This window comes from Paramisgurnus dabryanus, chromosome 9 (genome assembly GCF_030506205.2).
Source record: "Paramisgurnus dabryanus chromosome 9, PD_genome_1.1, whole genome shotgun sequence".
Taxonomy (NCBI): Eukaryota; Metazoa; Chordata; class Actinopteri; order Cypriniformes; family Cobitidae; genus Paramisgurnus; species Paramisgurnus dabryanus.
This window is the reverse complement of record NC_133345.1, coordinates 17296496-17323155: the sequence shown is the minus strand read 5'-3', so window position 1 is coordinate 17323155 and position 26660 is coordinate 17296496. Positions and strand designations below refer to the sequence as shown.

Genomic DNA, 26660 nt, shown 5'->3' with positions numbered 1-26660 from the left:
GTTAAGTGTTAAGTGGTGGTGTCCATTAAAGTCCATTAAAATGAGAAAAATCCTGCAATGTTTTCCTCAAAAAACATAATTTCTTCTGGACTGAACAAAGAAAGACATCAACATTTTGGATGACATGGTGGTGAGTAAATTATCTGGATTTTTCTTTAAAGAAAATGGAATATTCCTTTAAGAAAAGTTAACAACACACAGGTTCACTATTTGGCCTATGAATGATCACTCAAAATGTATAGCTGTCAGATTGTGGTAGTATTTGTGAATTAAGATCAAGTACACATTTTAAGACTGACCAGATGACAACAAATGCCAAAAACAGATCTGGTTTATTCTGTACCTCATCCCTAAATAATCTAGTATTTATCCTTCACGCCATTCCAGCATCTATGGCTATATTCATGGCGATAACTGCTTTATCCATTCACACACATTGAGGGAGGGGCAATTTGGCATCTCCAATTCACCTAACCTGAATGTTTTTGGCCTGTTGGAGAAAACCGTTGAATGAGCTGAATTTCCTATCTTTCTCTGTGGCAGAACGAGAAAAAAAAAAAGTAAGTGCATCATTGAATCTTTTGTGATACAGAAGTGCTAAAGTCAAAATCTTCTTGTATTGAAAATGGAAAAGAAATCTGACTTAAAAGCACCTTAGTTGGGAGCTAGTGCTCTGTAAAGGTTTTTATTATAAAATGATTTTCTGCCTTACTACCCTGCTGAGAAGACCAAAGCATAGCCATACAAATCAGCAAGATCTTATGGTTGACCAAGGGAGAATTGCTGCTTAAACTAGAAGCCTGGTATCTAATACAAAAGTGTGGCGTGCGTGTGCGCATGCTCAAAAGAGAACGAGTTTAAACCGTTGAACTGATCACTCTTTTCCATACAATTATTGAATGGGCAGTGCACTGGGACTTTCAATCTCCTAAAATGACACAAATGCATCATAATAGTATTCCACATGACTCATTTTCAATGTCCAGAGCCTTCTGAATCATTTACATAAATAACTTCTATTTTAACCATGTCTTTAAAAATATACATCACATGATGTACAACGCAGAAAGCAATTCAGCTGAGCAAACCACATTCCTGAAATTACACACATAGATCCACTGAAAACTTTCAGCACATTTCACAAGTCAATGTACAACCGAGATAAGACAGTATAGTTGTTGTATGATAACTGTGTGTTACCCAGATGAGTTTGTGAGGATGTTTTGTCAGTGAGTGACCTCTGGACATACAATCTGGGACATAGAGATCACATGGTCATCAGCCTAAGGGTGTAGGTTTTGTTTTTACATTATAGTGGGACATTTACTCAGACTGTACAGATACACATGCAAAACAAAACAAGAAAATGTGTAATTTGCTAAAAACAATCTGTTTGTATTTTTTTTATTAAATGATAATACATTCAGTTAGTGTTTGTGGTATGATAATGTTCTGGGCAAACTCCATGCCTGGGCCTAGCTGGGAGAGCAGCAGGTCAAACCACCCTTGAAGTAACAGAATAGATTTACTCATCATGCATAGAATACATAAATAAACAATTCACAATATTTAACAAGGTAGGGTGATTACAATATAAAACTTTCCTGGCATCAATGAAGTCACAAGATTTTAGATTAGATCACAAATCTCCAGGTTAAATGTGGGGCTAAGAATGGAGGTGTGGAGTTGCAACCATGCAATAGAAATGTGTCAGGAGGATTTAAAAGAAACCGTTTGAAATGAGACAAGACTTGAATAACACAACTTTTATGTAACTATTATGTAAGGTTAACTGACACAATGCTTGATTTTAAGGGAATATCTTTATAATAATAAAAGTTTTGGCTTAACTTGTGATGTCATTGGACAATGAAATTTAAAACAAAGTCAATTAATAAATTAAGAAACATTTAAAAAAACGAAGACATTGAAGTGAGTTGAAGTTTTACATAGATTCACTGCCAATAAAACATGCTTAGTCATTGTGTTGCAGTTATATAATTAACAAATTTGCTCTTCAGAATAAAACATTTGGGCATAAATATATATAATATTTTAGTTTACAAAACTCTTAGCAAGTCATATAAGAGCATTTTAAAGAATAAGTGGAATTCATATAGACCCTACATCAAAAACATGTATGTCATGTGATTAAATATATTAAACAAAATGTCAAGTGACATTAATTTTAAAGAAAAGCACACATAGATTTTCTTTAAAAATAAAGGCACAAATAGATATGTGTGCCTGTGTTGAATGTAATGATTATGAATGACTTTTATTTTATATAAGTCTCTTGCGTATTATTATGTAATGTTAAGGTTTGTATTTTTATCAATGTTATATACTATATTGTAATGTAATGTGACATTATAAAACGTCATTTTCAGGACACACCATAGCAGCGCGTGTGTGTGGGAGGGGACTTCGGGATTCCCTTGCGCGTGACCAGTTTCAGCGCTGACTGCGTGACGTCAGATACATAACCGACTTTCTTTACGACTTACCTGAGATCGGTGTGATCTGTACTGAACGAGATTGATTGCACCGACACGCGCGCGTTTCTCTGCATTCACTTTCATCCTTTTAACCGATCAATGATCGCGTGCGGGCGCGTGCCGGGCAGCGGGCGCGTCATGCGCGTGTCACAGAAACGGAAGCGCGTTTAAAGGCCCTAGCAGGCACACTTTGGGCCGTTTCTCAATCCGAAGGCTGCAGCCTGCGGAGGTCGCATATGCAGGCTGGATACGTCATCAAGCCTGGTTTATTTAAGTTAACTGAGCAGTGCACTCGCAAGTCATAAGCATATTACAACAATTTTCAAATAACCAAGCATAATAGATAACTTTATATTTGTTAATATTCAGAAATAAGACATTCTTGATGACGTATGCAGCCTAGTAAGGTGACCTCTGGAGGCTGCAGCCTTCGGATTGAGAAACGGCCAATGTTTGACAGTATCGAGCAATGAGAATCAAAAATACAAAATAATAAATAAATAAATACACATATTAGCTGCATTTATAAATGACGCACACAGGTACAGCATACTATTTATTGATATAATTAACACAATTAACGTGGCCTACCCTAAGGCTTTTTGAGTAAACGCACTCAACAAAAGATTTCCAATGACAAAATAAAATTTTATTTTATTTTCAGAATATCACGAAAATAGGAACAAATACATTTTATAAACCGAACAGGTGCGTAAACTAGTCTGCGTGCTCCACAACCCCGCTGTCGTGAGGTCGCGCGCACTGAGACCACGCACGAGCGCCGCTGCAGTGATCGTGCCGCGCGCTCCCGCCTCAGCAGCAGCAGTAGCGGGAGGAGGACCATATAATCCGCTCGTTTATGTCGCTAGCGACTCGACACGACAGAATTTAACAGCTCTATGCACGAATTCGGACACTGTGACGCATATTTCTCCGGAGCCTGTATGTGTTTGAGCGCGCGGTGTGTTTAGAGACGGATAAACTGCGGCCGGGCCGGACGCGCGCGGATGGGATTCCCGGTGTAGATGGAGAGACACGGAGCGTCGCTGCTGTAAATAATTCAACATTCAACGAAAATGCATCTGCACCAGGTGCTGACGGGAGCTGTAAACCCGGGGGACTGCTGCTACTCCGTGGGAAGCGTCAACGACGTCCCGTTCACGGTGGGTGACTCGCGGCGCGTTTCTCTATGATTGTGCGTGATCGGATGCGCGAGACAAATGCGATCGATGATCTAGCGTGATGTTTTATGCACGCAGCCCGCGGGCATCATCATCGTCATCCCTCTCGTGATCCGTTCATGGGTTCAGTGTGCCATCTGTCATCTGCTCAAGGTTATCCGCCGCGCGTGTGTTTGTGTGTCCGCAGATCATGAGCGCGCGCGCACACACGCACTCTCGCGGTGTCTCTATCCATACAAACTGTAAATATGCACGGTTGCATGACATGCAGTGATGCTGTTGCTGCGTTTTAATCATCAGTCATGATTATGAATGCATGCATGCGTTGAGATGGTAGAGATCAGGGGCGTAGCAGGCATTACAAAAAGGGGGAGGGCATCTGTCAGGTAATGTGACCATCAAAGGCCAAACAAATAATGTATGTTTTGTACAAAATAAATGCATTGATACTATAACAATCAATTCTAATTAACTCAAATCTGAGTAACATACCAGAGAACATGGGGAATTTTGGCACTGGGATAAAAAAGTGATGGGGACAGAATCAATTTTTTTTATAAAAGTGCAATGGACATGTCCCCTGTCCCTGCAGCGCCTCTAGGTGAGCTGTTGTTGTGTCTCAAAACCTAGACAGATGTCTTCCTAGACTGCATAATACGTGCATTTTTGGTGCAAAATGATGGCCACATACGCTTGTGCATTGTAGGTGGGTTACTGGGTGGGTTTTCTAAGCGGCTTACTAAATTTTAAAACACAGCCATTGTGTTTGGATGTCAAACCGATCAGCTGTGCACACAGTGACATAACAGAGTACAGTATAGTACAGTAAAGTTGACAGGCCTGTCTTTCTATTGCAAAAAGGTGATCAGTTTATTTCAGGCACAAACAAACTAATCCTCAACTAAACACTTTGATCAAACACTAAACAAATTGTTTTGCATGAATGTTGTGCTGCAAACTAAAAGAACAAAATATGCACATTGCATAACATGTATGTATGTATGTATGTATGTATGTATATGACTGAAAAAGTCAATGACATGCAATTCATGTTTATAGCTGTGATGTAATGTTCATTCATGATGACTATGATGATGCATTCATGAAGCTGTTTGAAAACCTTCTAGGTTGTTTGCTTACACAACATCAATGGTTCTTACTTCTAACTGGCTACTAGGTAGGCATCCAACTAGGTTTTGAGACACAGTCGTTGTACTCGCTGAGTCCATCAGCTGTACACACAGTGAGTACAGTGAACAAGGCCATAGACTGTACAGTTTACTGTTGAGTAGCACTGGTCTAATGTACAGACAGAGCTTATCATCATCAATTATGGTTTTATTGAATTCAGTGCTTTTATTGCCACTGCCATACCACAAATTGCTGGCAGACTTTAAGATAATGTGAACTTTAATAACAAAATATATAAAACGACAACAAGTACTTAGAGGTAAACACAGAAAAAATGCTTGAAGTAGTGATATGATTTATAATCTAACATTACTAACATTACATGTTGCATGTTTATTGATGGATTCGCTGTATTAAACACACAGATTGTCTTACAGGAGTAATGCAGCCAGCACATTTTTAGGGACTGAGCACTGAGGTGCTCTATTGTTTTTCTTATATTGACCCTACGTATGTTATTGAGTAAGTGATAGTAAAGACCAATGCTGCAATAATTGTATCCTCTTAGAAGTCTTCAAGTGTCATTGAATTACAATTGAAGAATGAAATACAACTTGTATTTTGTATTATTTACTACATTGTGTATTTAAATCTGGATTGAGCGGTGTGTAATAAATTGTGCTCTTACACATCACTTGGCCATAACAGCGATTTGATGGTGCAGAAACGAGAACTGAAACCTGCAATTCATTCTGATTGTTTCTCTGCGGTTTGACACGAGTTATCCACCGAAAAGTCCACAGACGTGCTTTCACATCAGTGTTAGATTAGGTAATGTGGGACAGTTTAAGGATCTGTTGTTGCCTATGACAAATTTGAAGTGATATTCTTTCGTTTTCACACGTTTGTGTGGTGACAATTGGTCGCATGGCAATGAAATGATGGTGGGTGTACAAACACAGAAAAATTGTGTAAAAATTGTGAAAGACAATAATGTCCAAAATACATTATCACAATTGATATATTTACCATGGCTGGGATGATAAATCACGATTCATACCAATAATACCTGTTAGATATAGATTTTGAATCACAGAGGTGATATTATGCACAGCTCTTTTATGTATTATTGCTCTTTGATCAGTAGGAAGTACTTATCAATCTCAAATCACTGTGAGTTTATAACATGCATACCATCATGAAAATACCCCAAAGTTTTGATGAACAGAGATATAAATATCGTCGCTGCCCGATGAAACTCACGTATGTCCAAAACGGTTACTTTTCATGAAGTGAAAAAAACACTGTATTTCAAAAGCAGTTGAATGTAGCGTTTAGGGGTGTCACGATTCTCCAAATCCTTGATTCGATTACATTTTCGATTTTTACTTTTTTTTTTGAAAGAAAAATATTTATTATTATTATTATTATTATAGTTACACATTAACATACACATTGCGTGCTTTTCCTCGCATGGGTGTTTTTGGGCTTCACTTTATGCGAGAGAACTTGTAGAGGATTCCTTCTTGCACGAAGATGGACTTAATGCATACGTCTTGGACAAGCATCTGAAATAAATCCAGCGCGTCAAGCAGCTGCGCTTCTGTCTTCTCTATGTCTGACGTGCACGGCACGCGCTCTCGCATCTGTCCGAAGTCTAAACATAAACTAAAGTAGTAATCTTTACGTATTTGTTCAGTTTTATGCGTTTCATGCGAGCTGTGGCAAACTATCCCTTTTGTTTGAAATATAATCTGCTGCATCTTGGCGCCTCATTCTCACGCACGTGCAGAGAGCTGCGCTCTGTCCGAAGGCAGATCAGTAGGTAGTAATCCTGTTTATGATATGCATTTCAAGTATTAATACATCCCTCGTGTTTAAAATATAAATATCTGAGAGGTTTTCCCCCGCTTGGTAAGCCGACCGGATGTGACATGGGGGCGTTGCAGCATCGACGATCCCATTTTTTTAATTTGAAGTTCGAGGATGGGACTTAATTTCGATCGATTTCGATTAAAAAAATCGAAATCGTGACACTCTTAGTAGCGTTAATACTTGGTACAGCATCTTTACATGTAACCATGTTCTTGCCAGTGCAGGGCCGGTTCTACATATTTGGAAGCCCTAGGCAAAATTTATGTTGGAGGCGTAACATGTCGGGCAAAATTGATCTTGCGGCACGTTTTCTTAAATAATGTGATGGAAAATTGCGGGATATTTATGCAATGGTGTGCGATGAAATTGGGTGAACTTGCAAAAATTGTGTGAACTTACAAATAGCGCAGTTGGGGTTCACAGTTTTTAATGATGTTCATGTCGTGTAATTGTCACTTCGTGACGTTCCCAAAGCAACAAGGGTCCATGGCTGCGTTAATTAAGCGGACTCTCTGTAAAACAGAGGACATGCGGAAACAATAGAGTCGGCAGATGATCATCAATGTTTATAATGTTTCACGCAGATACTGTTGATAAAAAACGTTCATATCTAAATGTCCAGGTAAGAGTCAAGTGTTCAGTCAGTTAATAATAAAGCAACCGGCGTTATTGGCTGCAGTTTCCTCATTCACGGAGCGGATGCTGTAGATACACAAAGAAAAAAACTAAAGGTTTTATTTTAAGTGGTTTTAATGCTGGTAAGCATTTCACGAGACCGGCGAGATGATTCCACAGGGCGGGAGATACACGACGTGATTGACAGCTTTGACAGAAAATGGATATATGTGAAAATCAGATGACATGATTTCACAACTCTTCATTGGCCATTTTGATATGTGAAGCATACTGTATACGGAAATTAACCTGGACATTCAATCCGTCGAAAACTCTCAAAATCGGTAAAATGGACAAACGTGGTTTTCATCGGACAGCGACGATATGCCATTTCCTGGGGCTGAGAACTCCATATTGAGTTTCTGCACAAGAGCGCCCTCTGGCTGTTGGAGGCAGCGGCATTTTCCCGTAATTATTGAGAAGCATAGAAAGCTGAATCGCATGATTATCCTCCCAGCCCTAATATATAAAAAAAGCTATTAAAAAGGCTGTGTCATAAATCAGCTACCCAGAAGAACATTGACTGCGTTTACATGCAGCCAATAACCCGTTCAAATCCGGAATATTAGCAATAACCCGGTCGCGCACGTCCATGTAAACACCGGCAAAAACCCGAATATGCTCATATTCCTGTTTTTAAAATCCCGAATATTACCCCTGGGTTACCTCTTTTCTAACCCGAAATTTTGGTCATGTAAACGCGCATCGGGATATTCCCATCAAAAGGAACATTGATTTGTGTACTGCGCATGTTCTATTCGCAAGGAATCTTGGTCTTCTGAGTAGAGAAACTTCTTGTATGCGCCAAAAAACCCGCAGGGAGTAGAGGTAAGCATGGCGAGAGAGATGCGCCACACTTTTAGAGCGAGGAGGAAACCAATTGCAACAATCGCGTTTTTCACGTTAAATTAATATATAGCTATTCTTGTTTTTCAAAGCATACATGTATAATAAAGGCCAAATAGATTGTCAATAGTTATGAGAGTAACTTGTTTTTTTTTGTGTGTGTGTGAATTTGAATTCAAAATGCTATTCATATTTCGTTAAATACAGTGAATGTGTGAAAAAGTTAAAGATGACAGAATAACTGTAGCGTCGTCTGCATCTTGATGCAGTTTCTAAGATTAAAATTACTTTAATTTAACTGATCGACACAAATACAAAGCGGCATAATATAACTGATTGTTTACCAGCATTAAAACCACTTAAAATAAAAACCTTAGGTTTTTTCTTTGTATGTGCGTCCGCTCCGTGTATAAGGATGTTGCGATAACGCCGGCGGCTTTATTATTAACTGACTGAATACTTATACCTGACATTTAGATATGAAAGTTTATCATCAACAGTACCTGCGTGAAACATTATGAACATTGGTGATCATCTGCCGACTCGACTGTTTCTGCACGTTCTCAGTCCGCTTAATTAACGGCTTTTCGTTCTATCCGCGTGAGGTAAACATTTTTGTTCTGTACTTTTTTACTTGCATGTATTTCTACATATTTTCGTCCAAGTAACACTCAGGATATAATGTAAGTTATTATAGATAGCATATAAGCTTGTTCTGAAAGGATGACAATTATAAAAATTATCCATCCAGCTTAATTTAGCCAAAATAATGATTTATTCGTTTTCATACTTTATAGATGTTAATTTATCTACTAATATATTATTGAAAATGCCATAAATAAATATTCATTGCCTTCTGTAAGCTATTGCATTCGTTTTGTACATTTATAGTTGCATGAATACTGTCTAATTTTAATTTCTTTAAGACACTGTTGTGTTCTGTATTTACCGATGCTCTGTAAATATGCACTTGAAAAACCTTCTTGTTAGAAAATCGTTCTTCAATTAATTTTTTTTTTCAAAAGTATATTTAGCTGAAGGCTAGTATAGCTTGTTAATCTTTTTCTCATAAAAGGAAAGACATGTAACTTAGCCTACCCTGCTTCTACATCGGTGCAGCTTGTTCTGGATTTAAATAATAATTTTATTTTAGTAAATGAAGGCGGTAAAACCGCATTGCGCAATAGTGAGCCACGCAAAATCACCGCATTTACCTTTTAATCACAGTTTACATCGGGATATTGCCAATTCCATGTATACAGGGGTAACTCTCTCTGCTCACGCATGTAAACGGTTATTCCGAATGTTTCAGAAACCCGAAACCCGACCTTAACCTGATCATAACCCGAATATTTACAGCATGTAAACGTAGTCATTGTTCTGTTGCAGACTCAGAAACCTTGAGTATAATGGCGACTCGAGTTGATGATGAATGATTTTTATGTCTTGATCTCCTGATCTTAATGTAGATCTGTCGACACGACTAAGTTAACAACCACTCAGCAGTTGGTTTGTTAAAATTGTCAGTTTGACTCAATGTCAACACTTGTTTTTTTACTTCCTGCTTTTCTCAGCAGCATGTTAACAGCAATATGCAAACCCACAGAACGCATTTCATTCCTCTTTTCATTTGCCTTTCGCTTACGTGTGCAGCTTGAGATGTCTACTATGAAATCTACTAGGCAGCTACACCTGGTTGATGTGAACTCACGTGTCTATACACATGTCTATACCTGCTGTTCGAGTAAAATTTTGATCCACATACATGATTTTGTCTCATGTAGAGGAATATGCATGGAATGGAGGCTTAGCAGGCAACACAACATTTCAAGTCACATGATGTAAAAATCCAGGTAGTGTTTACATAGAGCAAACTCCGCCTACAGGAGATATGTTGTTAATGCAGTTCCTCCAAAATTCACCCAACTATGTACCCTGACACAGAGCAGAAGATAACCTGGAGTATTCTTTAAATAAGCTGGAGAGATAAGAAAGTTATGCATATTCTTTCTAATCAAAGGTCTTTAACTTTGTAAACAAGCCTTTATGAGCCTAAACCTTTCAGTGGGACTAGTGTTGATCTCTGAAGGGTATTACAATCACAGCACACTGACAGGCAGGATGAGTCGAGCTGTCTTCTCCAGCAGGATCATGTTCTGGGAGAATGATGAATGATGTCTGCTCTACTTGTGTTCTGTACAGAGGGACATGAGTGATGGTTTAGTGCGCTAAACACACACACACGGTTAACAGTACAGTTGAAGGTTTAATTGTTGATTTGAAATATGTTGTTTTATTGTGACTTTAGCACATGATTTAAGAGATGTCTATTGTTATCCTTTTCAAATAGTTAGGACTTTAGTCTTTCATGACTGAAGTAACTGCTCAGTTGCATTGCATGCAAACATGTCGGCCTAGTAAGGACACTCAAATTTTTTGTGATTGTTGCGGGCAAAAATTCTTTATCTTGCGGCACGTTTTCTCAAATAATGTGATGGAAAATTGCGGGATATTTATGCAATTGTGTGCGATGAAATTGCGTGAACTTGCAAAATTGCGTGAACTTACAAAATTTGCAAACATGATCCATAGACAGTTCATGTACAACCCTAGGATTTTTCCTTAGAATGAAATTATCTATTATTACCTTATTTGGAAGGGTCATGAATAATAATGTTGATGCTCTGATTGGCTGTTGCTCAAAGGCTCATTTCAGTAGCTCTGTGTGTGTGTAAACAGACCTTATGTTTGAGTCTGTATCAGACGAAGATACAGATTTTGAGGAATAATCAATTGTTTGGAGATTGTTAATGGACATTTCTTGGTGGTAAGTTTGTGTTTTTTCAGTATGGACCTGCACAATGTAAACTTAACATGAATAGTAAAATTTCATCATAGTAGCATATAGGGTTGTAATTTAATGTTGGGGCCATACATCTTGACTTGACTGTAATGTTGGTATTATGTAGAGATTGGTCGATTTTCCAGTGGTCTTTTGCATGCAAAAGGTTTACATAAGAAGGAGGAAACAATCGTGTTTGAAGCACAAATATCAGCACCATGCACAGAATTCTTATTATTCATCTATTCCTTGGGTAAAAGTTTTACATTCTATGGCACCTTTAATCCACATTGCACAAAATGTAAGCTTTTGAAAAAAATATGGTACGGTTTATGTCAGGTTTAATTGTTGCTCAGAAATAATAACAAAAAAGGAAAAATGATATTTAAATGATATTGGCATTGAATGGCACATCATTTCTTTCTTTCAGCTCCCTATAGTGCTGTATGTGTGTGTTTCCCTATCGTGTCTATAATGGGAATGAGAGTCATTTTGAGCTTGTTTGCTTTCAGTGGCTCTTTGCTCTCTTCCCATTAATAAATCATAGAGAGGATGAGAACACACACAGCACAACAGGTGCAGCATACAGCTCAGTCTGCTTGTGTGTGTTTGTGTTTGCATTGTGCCACAGCATCAGTGTGCTACAGTACAGATATAAACAAAGGCTGTGTTCAATTACTGCTCTAGTATACAGCATACTGCACAGTATATACTGAGTTAAAAATAGTATTTGAAACATAAATATGCAATGATATTGTAAATCAGTAATGCAGTTAGCCAATATGTTGCATGTTTACTTCAGAGAACGGCATCCAGTTATTGTATATTATATTGTTTATTTTGCTAATTTTAATCCAGTTTTGTTTAAAAACATTTAATGGCCAGTCAAATGAGGCAAAAATGAGCTACGTTTACGCAGCACCAGAATATGGTTTGGACGTATTGTCTGTGACATCACCCGTAGGTTTGTGAAGAGCTTTTTTGAAGCCAGTAGTTGGTGGGGCCGATGAAATGCAGTTTAAGTCACTTCCGTGTCGGAAAATTGCTTCTCATGTCAAAGCCGTATTTGAGTCCTTAATACGGTTGCGTTCACACACAGTTTGGTTATTTACAGGTGTGACAACCACATTCTATAACAAAATTCACACCCGTGAATATGTTCAGTATTCTATCAGTGTCTGTAAATTGCTGTGTGAACAGGACATTTCCAGACTCACACCTGTAAGTAAAGGCGGTTGTCACTCACAAAACTTTGTCATGTGAACACAACCACAGAATTATTAGAAGCAAATTATATTAAAAAAATGAGACAAACACATTCATTCACATCTGCTCCATGTGTTTGTGATGACAGTGCTTTACTTACTGAATTTAAATCCATAAAATGTTTACATTTAGGGAAATTTAGTTGTACTGTATTTATTTAATATTTCTTTAGACAGATCCATCTTTTCTATTCATTTCCATTAAATGATGTAGGGCTGCATAACGATTAATTGCGATTAATCGTTTGTAGAATAAAAGTTTTTGTTTACATCATATATGTGTGTGTACTGTGTATAATAATTATGCATAAATAAATACACATACATGTAGATATTTAAGGCGTATTTACATGTGTATATACATTTTTATATTTATAAATAATTTATATTATATATAAATATTTAATCTATAAATATTTTTTTCTTAAAATTATACATGCATGTGTGTATATTTATTTATACATAATTATTATACACAGTACACACACATATATAATGTAAACAAAAACTTTTATTCAGCCCTAAAATGATGTGATTTGATGAGTTTAAAGCTCCTTTCTACTCTTCTGCGATTGCTGTGAGGACAGGTGTCGTGCAGCTTTACTCCTGGGTCCCAAAGTACACTCGTTTTCTAATAACATACACAGACAGATGACTTACAGATGATTTGTCCTGTGTTTATATGAAAATCCGATTTTCCGACTTGTGTTTTATCTCACAACGTCAAATGTGCCATGAATAAAGTTAAAACGACATTTAAACCTGACATCAAATAAATGTTTATGCGAAAAAAAGTGCACTTACATGAAAAAACGATTTTAAATTTGGTTTGCATCAGTACTTTTTTTTTTTAAACATTTCTAGAAATTGTTCACAAAACCATGATAATATTGATAACCATAGTGATTTTGGTCACTTTAATCGTATTGTAAAATTGTCATACGGTTTCATCTCTACTGTATTTGTGGCAAATACGGGCTGTCACCCAGTTTATCTATGCCTACAGAAAATTAGCATACTGTACAGAGTTTCTCCCATATTGTATGGTAATGTGAGTAGTATGGGGTATATCATTACAAACACAGCCAAATATACAGAACTGAGCATGTTCAGTAGATCTGCACCGGTAGCAAATACAACACACAAGATGCTTCAGTAAATATATTACTGAAATGGGCACAGCTGTTTAGAGACTGAGAGCAGACAGTGTAGAGCTCTACATGTGTACTTCCCTATTATCTAGAGAGCATAACACTATGTTAGTACTGATTGATATTCTGATCATTTGTATGGTTTGGTTGCAAATCTTACAGTATATTGCCAAATCACTGTGGTTAGACAGTTTAAATATGAATATAAATATATGTTTAAATAAGTGAATGAATGAAGATGACCTTTGTGACTCATTCCTCTGTTTGTCTCAGTTGTGTTCCTGTTGTGACTCATTTTGCTACATTTGAGTTGCCAAAACAAAGCTCAGTGGCTTCTGCAGCCAAGTGCCAAATTATAAGAGTAGGGGTCAGATTTACTAACAGCACAAACCATAATTTTGTTGTTAAATAACAACTGGCGAGATTTAGTAATGATGAGCAGTGGATAATTAGTGCTGAAAAGGTGTGGTCTTATAATTTTTGGCACTGATCTTATTGCATATGTATTTCTAGGAGTTTCCGCCCCTATAATTGCACTCTCATGCTAATTTGCCCCGTTTAGTAAATCTGGCCCTAGATACGTAAGGAATAATTGAGGACGGGCAGTTGAATTATTTAATAATAATGCACACCCAAGGTGAGTCAATTATTCCCCTTATACCATGGTAGAGGTGAGCGATATGACCAAAATCGTATAATACGAGCACTTATATATATTACAAGACGGTTATTTTTTTCTCAGTATTAAAGGTAAAAAGTGATTTGGTCAAGATTTTGTCTCACTGCTGTTTGATTAACGTAAATGACAGACAGAAACAATATTTTGTATAACTTCCCCTTTAAGACCGAAGTCCAGATCCAATATACTGTTACACATACGTTTTTTAGCCGTTTACTTTCTTTAAAACTTAAATGGACATGTTTATGAGGATGCTTGCAAAGCAAAGAGCAGCGTGTGCAAAGCTTCCGCTCCTCTCACACAGAAACATATAGCATATTTGTGTTTTTTGGCTTAAAGGGACAATAGGATCGTTTTCCAGCTCCTCTAGAGTTAAAAATTTGAGTTTTATCATTTTGGAATCCATTCAGCTGATCTCCGGGTCTGGCAGTACCACTTTTAGCATAGCTTAGCACTAGGAGTGTCCTCCGACTAAGGATTTACATATTCAAGTGCGGGTCTTTCTGTACTCAATTTTTGATTGCCTGCTTTGTAAAGTGTTATTAATGGTATGAGTTTTTAATTAAACCGTCTCTCTCTCTCTCTCTCTTTTCAGGCCTACGGTTCAGGCTGTGATATTGTGATTCTCGCGAGTGATTTCGAGTGTGTTCAGATTATTCCTGGAGCTCAGAATGGAAACATTCAGGTGGGATGTGTGGAGTGCTCTCAACAGCTAGGCCGGGTAAGACAATACAGCTACATTTTTTGTTACATGTCATGTACTCATATAGCTGACACATTTAAAGAGACTTCAGAATGAAAATACTATTATACTATAAGTTATTAATAGTATAGAGACGGTAATATTGGTCCAGCCATACCAAGCTAGAGAATGATGACTGTACTGTATTTTTTGAAATATTCCTACAATGCTATTGCAAAGATGCAAATTTATGTTTGGGCAATGAAAATGACACAGATTGGGTGATACACGGATGAATTCGGCAAAACACACTGTCTAGCAAGCCAATCACCAAAGAGCTTATCAAAATTTTGTTTTGTATTGACATGGAAAACTTGTAATCCCTTGAATAATCTTGATCGAGGAACAATATGGGCATATTCGCTTGCCTTTTGGTGTGCAGACATTTTTAAACTGAGTCCACATTGCTGATGACAAAGTGATTTTAATTGGTTTTGTTTAAATAACAGTAGTATATCCGCTGACCTATTATTAAGTTTTATTTTTTTTTAGATTGCTGCATCTTATGGAAATACGGTGTGTATTTTCGAACCAGTTGCTTCCAACCCAAACAAACGTCATAAGGTGAGTTAAGCCCTGGAGGACGGTTTATATTTACATGTATTTATGGTTGGGGATTTAACCAAATGCATTATATGCTTTCTGGGTACTTTGGTATCGAGATACATTAATAAATGGGTAGTGAAAGGGAAGCAACTTTTTAGTTCTTGATTGGATTTGGTCTGATTGAAAGACCTTCTTTCAAGTGCTTGCTGATAATACACTTTTTGGTAAAAATACTAAATTTCTGGTGAGATATGAATGTAAAGGCTGACGCTTTGTAAATGCAGTTGCATTCGGCCTTACTATGTACAGTAAATGTGACCTAACTTAAACGTAAGTTTTTAGGTTGCTCTAAGTATATCTTCCTGATGAATAAAAGAGTGCTTGTCTGTTTTTAAAGCAACTAAACTATCAATGGCAGAAGACAGGGCAATTCTTCCTCAGTGCTATAACCTACAACCTGGCCTGGGACCCCCAAGGTTTGTTTGAAATATTTACTTTTAATGGATAAATGTAAATGACTCTGACCTTTTAGACCAGATTAACAAATTTAATATTTTTAATTAGGTCTATCAGTGTTTATAAAAAATAAATAAAAACCTCTCTTTTTCTCAGGTAATCGTATTCTGGCGGCCACAGAGCGTCTGCAGTTATGGGCTCCACCCACCAATGATGTGTTAATAGAGGAAGAGGACAGTCAGCTGACCGATGACAGAGCTCATGAACTCATCCTGAGTGACTGGAAATGTGTCTGGCAGTGCAAGTCAGTTCACAAACACACACACACTTATATTTAAACACAAACTAATTCCTTTTATGCTGCTTTTCTGGTTTACAGAATGGGTAAAGGTCATTTTCTTAATTTTATATATAATAGCATATTATATAGGGCCCAATGAAATCAGTTTTATTTTTTCCCAAATTCCGTTCGATTTCCCCCCCCCCTCAAATTCCATGTTTTCCATTTTTATTTTTTGTAATCTGGTTTTAATGTTTAAATTAAATTTAAGTAAACAAAAAGCATACAACAGTTTCAATTATCTGATTTTTTTTGACAACCCGCTTACATCATCATTTAAAAGCTTCTCGTATCCGATATTATATTAGCATTTATGCTAATCACTTCAATGTAGACATACTAACCCAAGACAGCTTAAACCACAGAAGTATAATGTTGCGATATGCAATGGACACAGACTAAATGATTATACAAGATTATAGTGCTTTATTTCTGTAACAACAGATAAAACTTTAACATTACTTGACTAAGTGGAGCCGTCGTCCTCTATTGCACTGCTAAGAAGAGTCATGTGATCACCGGTGGTGTCCACCTGAGTTGCCAACGTCGCAAAGTGACGCGTGTCTTGACATGGGAACAGAGGTGTAAAAAGTACTCAAAAATGTTACTTAAGTGAAAGTACAAGTACTGAGTGTAAATTTTACTCAATTAAAAGTGAAAGTATCTGGCAAGAATCATACTTGAGTAAAAGTAAAAAAGTACCACATTAAAATTGTACTTGAGTATTACAAATGTAAAAGTAACAGGAATCATAAAAACTTTTGTTTAATCTCTAAAAAACATGAAGTGAATGAACCACATTTTATCCTGCTTTACAACTGTTTGTATTTAATTGTATTCAATTATTAAACTATAACAGGCAGCCGATGCAGAAAGAGTTGTATTAGACCTTGTTCACACTGTCAATCCAAATCTGAATTTGGTGTATCCAGAGGTGGTTTTATGGAAGAAAAATAATGACAAAAGTTTTTGAATTAAAATAGCCTGTTGAATTGTACTACCTGAAAAAAATGCATTGTATTAACCGTACTTGAATTTTAATGCATTGTATTTTTATGTTTTTGAATTAAAACAGCCTGTTGAATTGTACTACCTGAAAAAAAATGCATTGTATTAACCGTGCTTGAATTTTAATGCATTGTATTTTTAGGTTTTGCATTTTTAAGGGCTGAAATTCAACATGCGTGTATATTTTCTGTATTAAAAATTCAAAAGTCCACATTCACCTTTTAGATTTCACTTTAAAATATTCGGTCTGTTTAAAAATACAACGTAAAATATTCAGCAGGCAAGTTTCAGTCCATTTAAATTCGCGTCCAAAAATTCAAGTCCAAAAATTCAGTCGTACAGATTTCAACATTTAACATCCGGGAACTGCAGGAAAAGCAGTAGAGTACCGAGTATAATCTCATCTGCTGTTAATCGATCTGGCCAGCAGGTGGTGCACGTGTTCGCCAAAACTTTGTACATGTAAGATGATTTATCCACTGCAGTGATGAATGTTGGCTTTTATGTTCAGTTTTAGTAGAACAACTGTAATACACTCATACAGAGAGTGTATTGTTTGGTTATGTTATTGACAGGATACTAAACGGTTTTTAAATGCCATATAAATTAAATAGGGCCTTTCTGCCTGCTATTGGCTTCGTTTCTCAAAAGCTAAGTTGATTGTAGATTTTATTGGTGGCAATCTACCATCTTCTTATGCCTACGAGAAACGGACACGTTTTTGTAATTCTTCACCTCAGTTTATAAACCATACTCGGATTATTGAACTGTTCAAGTTACAAATCGTGCGCGCGGATTAATAAACCATACGCACAATTAAACAATCAGTGCTCTCAGATTTTCAATCCATATCCACAAATTCATAAACAATAAATAAACAGTGCACACGCTTTCGCAATGGTTTTGCAAACTGAGTCCACTACCGCAGAGGTCCCCAACCACCGGGTCGTGGACAAGTTGCCACCGGTCGCAAGAACATCCTGAAAAAATGTGTATAATAGCTACGTTATAGTTTAATCAGGTGTTTTGTCCTCTACGAGCCGACTTCAAATAACATATCAATCCACTTCTATACAGGGCCGTGCTCACTCTTTTTCTTTCTCTCTCTCTCTCTCTCTCTCTACCAGCGCATCGGCGATCACATTGCTGTCATTAAGGCCGTAGCCAGGATTTTTCAAATACCGAGGACAACCCCTACATTTTTTTTTTATTATTTATATTTTTTCCATATTACAGAATAATAATAAACACGTCCAAACTACAACAGCACAAATGTAACTGTGTCTGTGAGAATTTTTGTTGGTGACTAATAGCATCCAAAAAAATCAATGGTTACATTTCATCATCTGAAGTCACCCTTTCAGTGGCGGATGCAGAACGTGACATATGGGTGGGCATGGATTAAGTCCGGGTGGACCTGAATCTATGGGTGTCACTTTTGAATAAGAAACTATAACAAGTCTATAAAATTCGTCAAAACTTCAGGAATCACAAGCGTATTGGTGAGAACACCCGAACTGCACGTCACATTTTTGACATTATTGATATACTTTAAATTGTAATGCAACATGACAATTAAGCCTTTTTGGTTAAAAAAATTATTGGGCTGTCATATAGCCTACAAAAAAGAACCTGCACACAGTGACAAGAAATATAAATGAACACAAAAAACCTAATACTTTTTAAATAGCCTATTAAAACTGTTTAAATAAATTAAGCTACTAAATGCTTAAAATGAAGCTTCACTCTGAGCGAACACATACCTTGACGAAGGCTATTTGCCGATACGTTGGTTATAATAAATAATTTTTGCAAGTGAGTGTGCAATCACTATTTTGTGTTATAAAATAAAGCTTCTAACATCATATTCTCTTCATACAAATCACTAAAAATATATTTTCGTTCTCAGATATTTAAGTTAACTTACTAAATAAAGAAAGAAAAAGGGAATTGCTAGAATAATGTTTGACTCTGAGGTTAAACGAAATGACAAATAAATAAACATTTAATATACTTTTTGATGACCATAAGAAGCGGGTACTCGTAAAGAGCGGAGCCGAGGAGCGCGCATTTCAGACGTGAACACGAAAGGAGATGGGTTTAGTTATGCTTTCACTTCATTTCCTGACAGTTTCACTTGTTAGTGGGGATAGTAATAACTAACAAGATGACACCGAATTACATACAATATAATTACCTAACTAAATCTGAGAGAATGCAAACCCATTACAATATTTTTTCCTCCGACGGGCAGGGCGCAGATACATCTTTGTAGCCCGACAGGAATTCGCCATAGCCCCGGGACAGTTAGACATGGATACAACTTCATATGGTGTATTTTACCTATTGCATGTTATGTTAAAAACAGTAAAATTATAAGTAAGCCTGATAACTATTTAAAAACTATTATAAAGAAGTTGAATGTTGCGTTATATGGTTCTAATGAAAAAAATATTCCCGAGCAGCTTTCAGCCATGATCACTTTGAGAACTTTTTTTGCAAGCAAGTGGAAAACGTATTTTGAATAACAATACGTTATAAATATGTGCTGCGCGCTTTCCTCTCAATAACATAAACACACAACAAATATGACAGCGGGGTAAAAAATAGAAAGGAAACATCTGATCACAGTGATGTTGTTTGATAGCCTACCAGCTCTCTAACTCAGCACTAAGTCACGCCATGTTTATTGCTACACTTTATACAATATAGTCTATTGCTTTTAGCAACAAATAGCCTATCATAACAACCTATAAGCCTACTGTGTAATTGAGACATTCATTTAAGAAATGCATTAAAAGCAGTAATAGGCTGCGGAAATATAGTGGGTTCACGTCAATCCACACCACAGACGTTCTTGGTTTGCTTCTTATTTATTAAATCGAGGCAATTGTTTGATTAAACATTGATTAATATTAAGATACAATTTATACAAAACGAAATTCACTTTAAAGAAAGTCTTTCTACAAAACAAACCTATGCAGGGCTCGCAAAATCGCTACCCCGACGTCCCGAGTATTATTTATTTTTCATTTCTGATTGGGCGGGCCAGCTGTCAATCTAGCTCCGCGCCTGCCTGCAATTAGTTTCATTTGCGATATCAAATGAATGTCTTCATTTTATTCATAAAGTCATACCTTTGCAATTCTTTGATCGATTGTGTTTTAGAAGTACTGTATGCTTGAACTCTAATGACAGCAATGTGATCGCCGATGCGCTGGTAGAGAGAGAGAGAGAGAGAGAGAGAGAGAGAGAGAGAGAGAGAGAGAGAGAGAAAGAAAAAGAGAGAGCGCGGCCCTGTATAGAAGTGGATTGATATGTTATTTGAAGTCGGCTCGTAAAGGACAAAACACCTGATTAAACTATAACGTAGCTATTATACACATTTTTTCAGGATGTTCTTGCGACCGGTGGCAACTTGTCCACGACCCGTGGTTGGGGACCTCTGCGGTAGTGGACTCAGTTTGCAAAACCATTGCGAAAGCGTGTGCACTGTTTATTTATTGTTTATGAATTTGTGGATATGGATTGAAAATCTGAGAGCACTGATTGTTTAATTGTGCGTATGGTTTATTAATCCGCGCGCACAATTTGTAACTTGAACAGTTCAATAATCCGAGTATGGTTTATAAACTGAGGTGACGAATTACAAAAACGTGTCCGTTTCTCGTAGGCATAAGAAGATGGTAGATTGCCACCAATAAAATCTACAATCAACTTAGCTTTTGAGAAACGAAGCCAATAGCAGGCAGAAAGGCCCTATTTAATTTATATGGCATTTAAAAACCGTTTAGTATCCTGTCAATAACATAACCAAACAATACACTCTCTGTATGAGTGTATTACAGTTGTTCTACTAAAACTGAACATAAAAGCCAACATTCATCACTGCAGTGGATAAATCATCTTACATGTACAAAGTTTTGGCGAACACGTGCACCACCTGCTGGCCAGATCGATTAACAGCAGATGAGATTATACTCGGTACTCTACTGCTTTTCCTGCAGTTCCCGGATGTTAAATGTTGAAATCTGTACGACTGAATTTTTGGACTTGAATTTTTGGACGCGAATTTAAATGGACTGAAACTTGCCTGCTGAATATTTTACGTTGTATTTTTAAACAGACCGAATATTTTAAAGTGAAATCTAAAAGGTGAATGTGGACTATTGAATTTTTAATACAGAAAATATACACGCATGTTGAATTTCAGCCCTTAAAAATGCAAAACCTAAAAATACAATGCATTAAAATTCAAGCACGGTTAATACAATGCATTTTTTTTCAGGTAGTACAATTCAACAGGCTGTTTTAATTCAAAAACATAAAAATACAATGCATTTAAATTCAAGTACGGTTAATACAATGCATTTTTTTTCAGGTAGTACAATTCAACAGGCTATTTTAATTCAAAAACTTTTGTCATTATTTTTCTTCCATATGGTTTAGCCTGTTCAAATCACATTTGCGGAAATACATTTAAGTCTGACCGCTCTGATCGCATTTTTGTAGCTTTTCGGTTACGTCATGCTGTCACGTCACGTCACGTAAAATGTAAACACAATTGTTGTGCCAGTGTGATGTCATTGCCATAGAAACAGTGCAGATAATCCGGAAAACGGCAAAACGCTACAGGACGCACAGATTGGATCTAAACAGTTGTGATACACAATGTGGACAGTGAGTCTGTCCAATCGGATATGCACCAAAATCAGATTTGGACTGACAGTGTGAACAAGGTAAACAAGTAAGCAGCCCAAAGGCGTCCAAGCTACGGCCGTGGGATAATCAGACAACTGTGTCTCGGCTAGGGAAAGGGTTAGAAACTCAGGGTTTGGCTCGTTGAAAAGGCCCTCTCGGGTAGGATAAGGGATTCAAAGGGTGAATTCCCCGGACTTAAGGTGCCCGAGCTACGCCCATATGAATTTCAGGGAGTGGCACGCTGTATCTCAGCCAAGGAAAATAAATAACATTTAAATTAAACTGGCCATCAGCACAATTCAATTGTTTTGGTAAGAGCAAGGGAAAATAGAATAAAGTGATCTCTAAAAAATAAGTACTTTTTACTGTATATAAAATTGTAAGGAGTAAAAAGTACTTTTTTCGTAAAAAATTTAATTGAGTAAAAGTATAGTTTTTTTTCATTGTACTCAAGTAAAGTAAAAATACCCCAAAATATTGGGAATACCCTATCTGTCCGTTTACATTGTAGACGCACATGCATGTATCCGAAACATATAAACCATTTTTCCCACAAATGATTGATGCCTTAAACTTATTGCAGAATATCGGAATCTATGCGTTTTTTTTTTTTCCCGGCTTACACGTCCGTGGGTGATTAGCACAGACTATAATCGGAAAACCTTGTCTTTTTACACATATCCTGGCTGATACTAATATATAGTGTAATAAGTGCTTAGTTTTCTCTCATGCTCTTCTCGCTTTCGTCACGTGCAATAAAAACTTACTCCTGGGGAGTTACAACATTCAAATCAAACAGCTGTAAGGGTTTCTTGGTCTTCAAATCCATGGTGGAACAAAGTAGTTCTGCACAAAAGAGGCGTTTAAAGACACACTCTTTTTGTTGTTTTATTTTTTTTTTACACACTTGTGATAAACAATTGATATATAATATGAATATAAATATTTAAATGATTGTGGCCTTGTGCATCTGACCTATTCATGACAATGTATGTTTCATCTCAGGACCGCTGCAGCTGTCCAAATCACTAAATGGTCTCCTGATGGAGAATACTTTGCCACAGCTGGGAAGGTACAACACAAACACAGACAAAATGTTGTATATCAATGCAGTGTCACTTTCATGACTTCCCGAATTAAGCAGAATGTAATGTGTACACCCTAACACCAAATGTGCCCTGATCAGTCACACATGTTTTGTCTATTTTCATACCCTGAAAAAGAAAAGCGTGTGATTCACAGATTTCAGCAAGTGTGAAAATACCATGGTCTCTCTCTCTCTCTCTCTTCCTGTCTCTCTCTCTCTCAGGATGACTGTCTGCTTAAGGTGTGGTATCCAACCACAGGCTGGAAGTCTGCTGTGGTGATGCCTGATGTATCTGATAAAAAAGCTCCAGCGGTTCATTTCTCGTTTGTGTATCTGGCTCATCCACGTACAGTCAATGGCTTCTCCTGGAGGAAGACAAGCAAATACATGCCCAAGTATGTCAAGCACAGAGTCACTGCTGCTTTATATCACAATTTGAGTGTCATCTCTGATCAGCGTTGGTGTGTTTGTGATGAAGGGGCTCGGTGTGTAACGTGTTACTGACGTCCTGTGCGGATGGCATCTGTCGAGTGTGGAGTGAGACCCTGCTGCCCGAGGACAGTCTGCTGGGTGGTCAGATCTCAGACAACAGCACCAGCTTCAGCTCATCGCTGCCAAACATCGCTCAGAAAGACAAGATACAACATGCTCTGGAGGTCAGGACACAGAAACACATCTGACAGCATGCCAGCACGTGTTTGATTACAAATTCTAGACCAATTATGCTGGTGGAGATGTTAACTAGTTGCTTAGCTACGTACAGTTAGTTGTTAGTTGATGATCACAAGGGGAGCCAAATTTTAATGACCTATTTTATCACATGCTTGCAGAGGATGGTTTACCAAAACTAAGTTACTGGGTTGTTTCTGGAACACCAGAGACTATTTTAATATTGCTGAAAACACCTAGATTGGTGGCTCTTTAAAGGGGACAGTGAATGAAAAACCATTTTTACCTTGTCTTTGTTGAATAATGGTAGTCTACCCACATTCACGAACATACAACAAGTGCTAGACATGCTAAACATCTCAGTCTCATTGAAATTCCTCTTTTAGAAATGTCAGCCAGAAAACGGCTCAATCTGAAAAACTGATGCTTATGACATCACAGGCATCTCACTGCCCCTCCACTTTAAAATAATTGGCTACATTTTTGAGTGGCAGCAAAGTCAGCCAATCAGTAATGAGATTGCAAGTTAAGCCAGTAGGGGGAGCCAAATAGGTGCAAAACCACTTGTTTAAAATCCCCCACCCTAATAGAGCTATCTGAGAGAGGTTTTTAGGAAGCTTCTAAGGCATTACAGACCCAAACAAAAACGTTTTTGTCTACATGTCACATCACAGAACAAGGATAAATATCCCGTTCAATCATTCTATGTCACCTTTAAAGAATTAATGCCACCTGACAAACTTTCACAAAAGGCTTGAAGAATATGTAAAGCTTAAACCAGTTCCAGTTCTGCAAAGTCCCTGTACTAAGTGAAGCATGTGCGAGAGTGTTGGTGATGCTAATAACGGTCCGTTTCTGAATTTAGTCTATCCACCACCTCAAGCATCTGCGCAGGGGCCGCCGGAGATCATCCGCCTTGGTGGCTCACACCGAGCTCCTGCCCAGCCAGCTGGGGTCCCACGAAGCCCACCGACACATCTTGCACCACGCCAACGCCCTCTGCCACTTTCACATCTCAGCCAGCATCAACCCAAACACAGGTGCGTACATGCATGCATACAATCTGGGTTTCCCTCGAATCTTTTTAAAATTCGCAAAAACATTAAAACAAACAAATGCGAGTTGGATGCATTTCCATCAAGTTGTTCGAAAGAATGGTGAAATTGGCAACAGTAAATAAGGCATGCTAAGAAAATGGAGACATGACTGCATTTAGTTACAATTGGGCAAGTTATACATTTACTAGCAGTGCAACTTCTTCGAACTGAATGCTATGCACAGAAGAAGAAATATTGAATTTTTGATGAAGGCACTAGCAGCAAGGGCATTGAGCCCCATATATGGTAAAGACAATGACAGCTGATACAGCTGATAATGCGTTCCCATCTACCATTTTTTACATTTACCCTTTATGGCTTAAGTCAAAAACTTTTTGACGATTTAAGGGATTTTTATTAAAAATTTGGCTTTTCCATCACTTGTTTCTTATGCGATAATTCAAAATGTGCATAAAATCAGTGTGAACCCACATACAGACAGCATTGTGACCGTTCTCTCTGTCATCAGACATCCCAGCAGCCCTGGGCGGATCAGGCATCTTCTCTGACGACGCCTGTGGAGGGTTTGTGGTTCACTGGCTGAATAATAAAGATCTCAGCTTTACCACTTCCATGGATCTGTTCATGCAACAGCTGCGTAAGCTTTCCGAACAGCACATGGAGCAGGCCGCCGAGGAATTCGAGCAGGAGACGACAACAAAGTTTGACTTCGGTACTGACACGTTGCATGTTATGGGTGTATTGCATGTTTAACATCTGCCTCACTTGGTTAAAAATAAAAGTGCAAACGCACTGCACATGTTACGTGATGTGATTTGTGTGTGGTGTAGATCTGGATGAGATGTCTGATAGAGGATCATCTGAACACGAGGAGGCCGACCAGGAGGGAAGTACCAAAGCTTCGTCTCCGGGTTCGAACAGCAGCACTCCTCTGCCTTCGGTTCTGCTGGATCGTAAACTAGAAACTCTTATCCTGGAGTGGAACAAGAGTCCTGACATGCTTTTCACCATCCACCCCAACGACGGCTCCTTTCTCGTTTGGCACGTCAAGTACCTGGATGAATTTATACCTGGGATCTTCAGGCAGGTTCAGGTAGGATGCAAAGAAACATTTTCAGACTGTGGTTGAATGTTGATTGACCACTGCTATAAATCTGTCTAATACATAATTGCTTTTCTACTTTTTCCATTCTCTTCCCCAGGTATCGTTCTCTTCTCGTATCCCGGTAGCGTTCCCTACAGGTGATGCAAACTCCCTGAGTAAGAACATCATGATGTACGCTTGCACGTTCACCGAGCGAGAGAGCTACGCTGCTCTGGAGGAAAAGAGAAATGAACGTCGCGTACCTCAGAGCGCCTCCGCATCCGCCGGGCTCGGGGCGCTCGGACATTCCCTCGCCGCCGTCATCGGCCCTGCCGTCATGATGGTGTCCAAACACGTGGACGGATCGCTCAACCAATGGGCCGTCACATTTGCAGAGAAGTCCGCCTTCTCAAACGTCCTCACGGTTTCGCACAAGTTCCGTTACTGCGGACATCGTTTCCACCTCAATGATTTGGCTTGTCACACGGTCCTTCCCTTGCTGCTGACTTCATCGCATCACAACGCACTGCTGACTCCACCCTCCGGGCCGGAGAGCGTCGACGAGGGCGTGACCATACAACCCGTCCGGCCAATGAGAGGTGTCTCGCGTAAACAGCTGCGTAACGCAGCCACGCGTACTTTCCACGACCCGAACGCTATCTACAGCGAGCTGATCCTGTGGAGAGTCGATCACATCGGCCCGCTCTCCTGCACGGGAGGCGTGTCCGAGCTAGCACGAATTAACTCGCTTCACACTTCTGCCTTCTCCAACGTGGCCTGGCTGCCAACTCTTATACCCAGCTCAGTGCTCGGTGAGTTTAACAAT

The 26660-nt window shown here is 38.2% G+C and overlaps 1 protein-coding gene across 2 annotated transcripts in view; it reads left to right on the top strand.

The window, feature by feature from the left end:
- Positions 1-3277: 3277 nt before the first annotated feature.
- Positions 3278-26660, top strand: part of dmxl2 (Dmx-like 2) — a 69029-nt gene continuing 45646 nt past the window's right edge. For both annotated transcript variants that reach the window (XM_065251304.2, XM_065251302.2), the window contains exons 1-12: positions 3278-3661; positions 14739-14864; positions 15378-15449; positions 15829-15907; positions 16044-16191; positions 22942-23008; positions 23246-23418; positions 23502-23679; positions 24558-24732; positions 25259-25462; positions 25581-25843; positions 25953-26646. In XM_065251304.2, the coding sequence (XP_065107376.2) occupies positions 3575-3661; positions 14739-14864; positions 15378-15449; positions 15829-15907; positions 16044-16191; positions 22942-23008; positions 23246-23418; positions 23502-23679; positions 24558-24732; positions 25259-25462; positions 25581-25843; positions 25953-26646 (2266 nt within the window). In that variant the 5' untranslated portion in view covers positions 3278-3574. The remainder of the gene's footprint in view (positions 3662-14738; positions 14865-15377; positions 15450-15828; positions 15908-16043; positions 16192-22941; positions 23009-23245; positions 23419-23501; positions 23680-24557; positions 24733-25258; positions 25463-25580; positions 25844-25952; positions 26647-26660) is intronic.